An 8,062-nucleotide genomic window follows, 5' to 3' on the forward strand; every position below is an offset into this window, starting at 1 on the left:
CCTGATGAGATTTGGAATGGGTCCAACTCCTTGGCTTCGGGTATTGCTGATGCGGCCGTGATGTTTGGCGTTGGTTAATTATGACTTTCTCAGTGATGAATTCTGCCCAGTTGTAGGAAGCTATTTATCCCGATTTTACACTTCTATCAGACCACAAAACAGCTTGAACCTGAACTTTGACAGTCAGATCTAAATATGTTTATAAATTCCCAAGTGTGATATTTATCGAATATATTCTTGGCACCTTTATTGCTGATCCGGGAAACTATACACGGCTAGAATCAAGGGATGGGCTCGCGTGGCTTGTACGGGTCACAATAACCGCCTTGCTGCATATTTCGATGGAAGATGGCCCTTGGAGCAAGCATGCGCAGTTTTGGTACCGGCGCCTTATTGTTGACCCGGGGAACGATGCACTGCTGGCATCGGGGGATGGGCTTCCATACCCTGTCCCCTGCACCAAGTATCAAGCCAAATTTTTGTCTCTCGCTTGGTTTGATCGTCACTAGCCCCTTGCCTCGGCCATCCACACTTGTTACTCACGGGAGGAAGTTGCTCCCGTAGCAGCATGGCCTTTTGCCTCGTTATTCACATGCGCCCTGTTACATGCATGCACCGCTAGAATCAATTGCAACTCGTGGCTTGTACGGGTGCATATCCCGACGGAAAATTCCCCTGCACCAAACATGAGAAGGGATCTTGTCATTTAGGCCTGCATGAACTCGGCTGCCTTGTTATGCCCATGTGCCAGGCGTGCACCAGGCACTGGCCCCGGCAGAAAGAGATTTTAAAATATAGGTTCTAAAAGGATTCCGGGTTTGGTAGTGTGTGGTTTGGGCTGCAAAAACAGTATCTTCCCCCATAATTTGCCTGATTGCTAAACTCAACCAGACCAATGATTGAGAGACTACCAGTGTGATCCAGCTGCAGTTGCTGTGCCACGAATTCTTTGCTTTGGGGATTATACAGTCCGGGTTTGGCTGTATCTTATTTGTTACGCGCTTGCACCCTCATTTTTGGGCCTTATTGTTGACCCGGGAAACTACACACCGCTGGCATCGGGGGATGGGCTTCCATTGCAACTGGTGGCTTGTATGGGTCCATATCCCAATGGAAGATGGCCCCTGTCGCTTGCATGCCCCGATGTAGCCCCTGCAACAACCAAATCGAGCTAAATGTGTTCCTCTGGCACGCTCGCCCGTTGCCTTGTCCCAGGCTGGCCATCCACATCTGTGAAAAACAGGCTCCGAGCAGCTATAAGAATAGCCATGTTCATCCACACTCATATAGCAAAATACAATTCATTCTCCACAGGAGCCTCACAGGACCACGAAGAAGTCAAGACTTCCACAAAGAACATCTCATCAGCTTCAAGTTGTCTTTCCATCATGGTAAGTTAAGTACTCTAAATTTGTTGTTCTTAATACTTACCTTATTCAGGAATCTCTCGAGGGCCCGTTACCCCAAGTGAGATGGCTTGCCGACGTCTATAGCGCGTTAATCCGAACGAGACAGGATGTTGAACAAAATATTACCAACCTGGAAGAAACTATTCGGCGCTCTTGCGACACCGAGAAAATTGATGACATACAAAAATATCTTTCAACCCATTTCCCAGCATTCCGCGGGCTAGATTCGCTGTTTGAAAAGTTGAGCGGTTTTACATCGTGCGCTCTGGATATGGATGTCGAGGAGCAGGAATTGCATAGGTTCAGACATCACGTATCCGACCTGTGGAGAGATTATGGACATGCGATGCAGATCATGAAAATACATGCATTGTGTTGCTGTATATCAGATGCCAAGCTTCATCAAGGCTTAGAGTACCTTCAGAAAGAGATGGGTGATTTCCAAGCTGCTTGCGGAGCAAGCAAGGTGCAACTGAAATCCCTCTACAGGGTAATATCAGAACCGCCAACCTTACGCCACGAACCGTGGCCAAAACCAGGAACCATAACCCGCCGTACCACTGATCCGTCTGGCATGGCCACATGTCATCTGTCAGTCGTGGAGCGCATGATAGGCGAGGTGGAACAGTTTAAGGCGATTAAAAAGCTCCTTGAGAAAACACAGGACCAATTCTATGAACAAATATCTGAGCAAGATGCCACTAAAGTTCGAGACGCCTATATAACACTTGAATATGCTCAGCGCCTTGTCGTGAATGGCAGAATAGCTAGGGAAAGCTACATGGAGGAAGAAGAAGAAGTGCTTGATGAGCTCTTGGCCGCCGACGATGTCAGCTCCATGATTAAGGAAAGAATACGTGACTGTCTCGATTGCCTCCGAGCCTACCGAAGCGAATATGAAATGGAATCTCAACAGAGCCATGGTTATGAAAAGGAAAATGACAATTCGAACAACTGAGTGTGTGCGATTTTGCCATTGCAAGCAGCTAGTCTTATGTACGCTTTACTTTCTCCTTGTTCGGTGGGCGGATTATTAATATCTCATAGGACGCATGGGGAAGTCGCGACGCTTTCAGTTTGCCTAACCCGACGACAATCGCCAAGGGAGATATATTTTTATAGCCCACGATCACCCAGGACGATGATTATGAATTGGGATATGTTGGTGGCCTGTATTTACTCTTCTCTATCTGATGCAGGGCCCTGTTTGATTGTCTCTTGTACATTCGTCGTTTGTTCCTGATTGAACCGAAAGGAAATGATTGGTTACCCAAAAATAGAATCATCCTTGCTTGTGCCAATAAGAAATAGTGCATCCCGGAAAATTAGAAATTCCGGATGCTGTTGAAACTTCAGCTATGTCAAATTGTAAAGTATACACAGCCGGAATTAAGGGCTCCCACCGCAAGCGACGGCTTGTACGAGCCCCAATAACTGCATATGGTCCGTTCTTGGGGCGCGAACTCTGGACTACCCTCCTGACTTATAAAGCTAGCGGTTACACAATGGCTACGCGTACTTTGAGCTTGAAATGATGACCAGGTTATACCAGTCGAGGGCGCGTAAGTCGTGCATCACTTCTATATCAACGAGAGGCACAAGCGTCCGGCCTTGACATTCTGGCCGGGAGAATTTTGGAGATGGAGCACTGTTTTGGGTTTCGCCCTGGATGACAATCTAACTGTGACATTGTTTCTTACTGATGGCCGTCTCAAGGTGACTGATGAGATTTGGAATGGTTTTAACTCCTTGAATTCCTTGGATTGGGGTATTGCTGATGTGGCTGCGATGTTTGGCGTTGGCTAATGTATTTTATCACTTTCTCGGCCGGTCTAATATTTGCCAACAGAAATCCGAAGCCCTGTCATCCAGCAGACCAGGACATCACCAGCGCATGTTTGCCTTCCCTGGATCTTCAACCTGGGGTGACGGAGATTGTGATCTCTGGCGGCTGTGTTTTCCTGATTGATGCATCTTGTCCGCTCGCTCGTTGCCTTGTTTGCGCCTTATGTCGACCCGGGAAACGATACACCGCTGGAATCGGGGGATGGGCTCCCATTGTGGCTTGTACGCCCTGCAGCGAGTATCAAGCCTAATGTTTGGTTTTCGCTCGTTTTGACAATCACCACTAGCCCATTGCCTTGTGCAAACGCAGGCTAGCCATCCAAGGCTTGTCCTTATGCAAAGGGAAGGGCCATATGAACCGTTTGCCTTGTTACGCGCCTTGTTACATGCATGCGCGATTTTGGCACCGGCGCCCGGAAACAATCAAGAGGTGGGCTGTCAAAAATGGCTACTCCGCTTGGCAGCCTGTGATTTCTGCTCATTTTTCATCATTTCCTGGTTTGGCTGGTTATCCGCAAGCATAAAGGGATAGGAATGACCCTGTCTGTATTTGATATACTGGTCTTTCCTAGAAGCCTCCCTCACAAGCAACATCTTGCCATATCCTACCCTCCCGTACAATTTACTAAGCCCGCTTTCAACCCCTCCTGCTTCAATGCAGTCTGCCATCGATATGAATTCATGTCACCATTCTTTCGCTCCCCAGGCAGGAAACGGCGTCGACGCTTTCATTCATCCACTCGCGTATGTAAACCGAGACCTAAGTTACGACCCGCTACATGTCGATTCTCCTATTAATGGAGTAAATGCGAATAACCACATTGGTCTGCTCCCTCACGGTATCAGCTCATCGACCCCTGGTGACAATCGAACGAACCCGGGGAGTGAAAAGTAAGTTTTTATACACTCTTGCAACTTGCCGCCAGAATATTATTCTTTTAAAAGAGGCTTGGCACATGTTGACATTTTCCCATTTTCAGCTTTCGGTTCAATGTCACTCTCAAGGCAGCCACAGCAATGGTAAAAGACCCTGATGAGATACCCATTACGTATCTTAACAAAGGCCAAATCTACACAATGTCGGTTCTGGATACAGCGCCAATGACATCAGGCGCACAGCTTTTGAAATATCGCACTTTTATCCGCGTTTCTTTTGAGAATGATGAACAACGCTCAAAGCCAGCCAGTTGCTGGCAGTTATGGAAGGAGCACCGTGGCTCCAACAAAGCTCATCACCGCGATGGAAAGCTTTTGGCGGTAGAACACGTGGACCCCAACCAAGGCGGACATATCAGACCATCTCAAGTTCAGCTGGAAACATCTAATTTCGACGGGTTTTCTGTTATCTGGTCCCCGAACCCTGCCAATGGAAACCCATGCTGCTCGATATTAGTTTGTTTCAATTTCCTCTCTACCGACTTTAGGCATCCTAGAGGCGCCAAGGGAATTCCTGTTAGCCTATGCGCCAAAACAGAGGTTATATCTACCGGCCATGGAGATCCACCTCTTGAAGACCGGCCCGAAGTATGCTATTGCAAGGTCAAGTTGTTTCGAGATTCTGGTGCCAAGCGAAAGCTTTCCAATGATGTTGCACATGTCAAGAAGCTTATTGACAAGCTGAAACAGCAAATCAGCCAAGCTGAACTCAGGTCTGGCTTCAACAGGAGAAAAAGAAGCGGCTCATTTGTCAAAGGAAAGATCACAAAGCATAAAAGAGCGTGGTCTGGTGAATTGAGCAATGATTCAGGGAAATCAACTCAAGAAGAGGACCTTCAAAACAAGCTGTGCACATTTGAAGACATGTTTTCATCTACTCGCCCTTTCAGTGCTCTCAATTCGAAGGGCGATGCCCATGATGACCCAGATCTCTTCCCAGTCCACCTGGGAATTACCGATGAGGGATTCTCGCACACGATTGGGTGGGAGTCCCGAAACAATGCGGACGCATCCTCAATATCATCTCAGCATGTCTTATCACCCACAACTAGCAACCATTCGCTCAGCTCCTCTCATAACTCCTTTGACCCCAAGACAGGTTTTCCTCACCAGCCACAAGTCTATGAGGCCTCCCGTCACGACTCGATGGATTGGTCCAGCATTTCCCAACCAGATTCCGATAGCCTACAGCATATTAGGAACGGTATGGGCATGCCCTGCCATACACAAGTACCCGACTTATCTACTCCGGGAATGACACTTAATTTACTAAGCCCACTTTCAATCCCCCACGCTACTTCAACTACTGATGCTGCAATGCAGTCTGCCATAGACATGAATTCATTTCACCATTCTCCCCAGGCAGGAAGCGGCGTCGACGCCTTCCATCATCCACCCGCATATGTTCCGAGCAGTTTCGTAAACCGAGACCCAAGATATGACCCACTACATGTCGAGAATTCTCCTATTAATGGAGTAAATGCGAATAACCACATTGGTTTGCTCCCTCACGGTATCAGCTTATCGACCCCTGTTGACAATCGAACGAACCCGGGGAGTGAAAAGTAAGTTTCTATACACCGTTGCACCTGAATATTATTCTTTTAAGAAAGGCCAACGTGTTGACGTTTCCCGTTTCCAGCTTTCGGTTCAATGTCACTCTCACTAATGCCTTCAGCGCCAGCGCCCATCCCAATGAAGATTGGACAAAGATATCGGACTTGGCTGAACGACGGCGCATACAAAATCGAATTGCTCAACGGAAGTACCGTAAGCATAGTGTTCTAAATAGCATCAACATTGGTTCGGCTAACTGACAAAAAACAGGCAAAAAGCTAGAGCAACAACATGTTGAGCGTTTCATAAATTTCCTAGGGCTTACGAGTGGAAAAGGCGGGAATGAATGATTTCATGTATGTAATTGATTTTTGGCAAACTATCTCAGTGGATTGGGTGTCTTATACGTGATTCTTGGTATCTCGAGGGGGGGTGTTGGCTGGCTGTGGCCGCTGTGTGGCGATCTCCCTGTATCACGTGACCGACCACTATATAAGATTCTTTGTAGATAGCTCTGCCAATAGAACTTCAACTATCCTATAGATTCTTTGTTGATAACTCTGCCTTATCTCAGCGGGCTCAGACCCTCTCGGTTGCAGCAAATTAGCCGTGATCGCTACAAGAACTATGTGGGTCCGTACCAACCACGCCAGATCGCCAGATCGCCAAATTCGTTTGTATTCAGCCAAATTCCTGAGAAAACACTTACAGGAGGTTTGTATGAATAAAATGACTCTCTTAAGTTGCTACGCGACTCAGTTAGCTGGGCTTGAGATATTTCTAGACACATGAAGTTACTCGATTCGAGTGAGAGTTCTCAAGTCCCTATGTTTCACAGAGGCATTCTCTTGTATTACTATCTGAGATATGAAGGCCTTGTCAGATGCGAGAACACATGGATTTTATAACAGCCTTTAAATATTGTGAAGTTTGGCCATTAAAGAGTATTTATTTAGAAAGCCTCTTCTGTGACAAAACACCTCTCGAGAGAATCCTCTTGTGAGGAAATGGCTCATGAAAGCAAATGCCTAGCTGAGCTGCGTGAGATGCCGCACCAGACCATCAATTCAATGTCATGACTTCTGGAAGGTTCTCTACCTATGACGTCATCCAGGGGCCACCTTTTGATGGTTAAAGCTTAGCAAGGCCCAGTGCTGACATGACTGGCAAGGCATCTTAGATTTTTCTTGACACATTGGTGGACTTGCATTTCTGCATTCCTGTGAAAAAGCAATTTTTGCAGTTTCGCAATTTCACATTTTCACATTTTAACGTTTTGTACGCAAGCCAGCAGGCAATTTGGTCAGCATACATGATTCAACGGTCATCACATGTATGTTGTGGCGTTCAGGGCATCCGAGCAAACAAAGCAGGTGCGCTTCAACGAATTCGAAGATGTTCTCTCGGCTGATGATGCTCATCAAGTCATTGTCTCAACACTGGGAGAGCTCATCTCTGCGAAGCGTATCACAACTGGATCTAGGTCAGCACAGTGGCTGGGGCAAATGTCAGACGAAACTCTTCAGCAGCTTTCCCGGGATCGCAGTCGTGTGTCTGAAGGCCCTGTGAGAGCTGAGATGGGACCAGACAATAAGTTTGACCAGTATGGGCGGGGCCATCAGCTGCAAGGAAAACATTCTACGGTTCGCTCGGACTCCCCTACCCAGCCTTTGTAAATTTTAGGGCCTCCAGATAGATTAGAAATAATTCTGTTTCTTCATCTTTAGAGTTAGTAGCATAACATGGTAAATAGAAGTTAATGGCACAGGGTAATTAATACAAAATTGGCCCTTTCTGAATTGGCCTCAAATATGGATCCGGAGTGGATTTAGAGAAATTCCTAGAGTGTACTGTACAGTATTGTAAAAATTATCATATATTTTGAATGATCAGTATGACCGCATTTAACAGTAAATGAACCCTATGGTTTTGAGGTATGCTTTCGATCGCGGGGTGGAAAAAGCGGGCACCTTGCGGTCACTGACACTCGTTGGAAATATCCAAGGAGGCCCCTGTGCCAAGAGGACGAATACCAAAGTTCAGCATAGTGCTTCCAGCTGCGGTTTATATATTTTTCCTTGCTTCGGGGACCCACCACAGCTCACACAGCCTTTGCTGGAGTTCCTCAAGTTTCTTTGGCTGTGTACTGTACACACCCTCCTTTCTCTCTCTGCTCCTTGGTCTCATCTGCTCTTGTAGTCTCCCGCTCTTCACATCTGCCTCACATAGTACTTTGTGGACCTTTACTTTTTGTAACTTGAAGTACCCCCAGCACAGCAGTAGTCCCAGGACAGAAGTAGTCCCAGCACAGAAGT

At 46.9% G+C, this 8,062-nt stretch overlaps 2 protein-coding genes across 2 annotated transcripts; both read left to right on the forward strand.

Moving 5' to 3' along the window:
- Positions 1 to 1,268: 1,268 nt before the first annotated feature.
- HCAG_04724 (predicted protein) lies at positions 1,269 to 2,367 on the forward strand (the record flags this gene model as incomplete). Its single annotated transcript, XM_001540834.1, has 2 exons — positions 1,269 to 1,391; positions 1,441 to 2,367. 2 exons carry the CDS (start codon positions 1,269 to 1,271, stop codon positions 2,365 to 2,367), a joined length of 1,050 nt encoding a protein of 349 aa, XP_001540884.1.
- Positions 2,368 to 3,909: 1,542 nt separating this feature from the next.
- HCAG_04725 (predicted protein) lies at positions 3,910 to 6,097 on the forward strand (the record flags this gene model as incomplete). The annotated part of the gene is made up of 5 exons (XM_001540835.1): positions 3,910 to 4,145; positions 4,235 to 5,394; positions 5,524 to 5,755; positions 5,833 to 5,960; positions 6,018 to 6,097. 5 exons carry the CDS (start codon positions 3,910 to 3,912, stop codon positions 6,095 to 6,097), a joined length of 1,836 nt encoding a protein of 611 aa, XP_001540885.1.
- Between the last annotated feature and the right edge of the window lie 1,965 nt (positions 6,098 to 8,062).

The sequence above is a fragment of the Histoplasma capsulatum genome, genomic scaffold, assembly GCF_000149585.1.
Source record: "Histoplasma capsulatum NAm1 scaffold_4 genomic scaffold, whole genome shotgun sequence".
Taxonomy (NCBI): Eukaryota; Fungi; Ascomycota; class Eurotiomycetes; order Onygenales; family Ajellomycetaceae; genus Histoplasma; species Histoplasma mississippiense.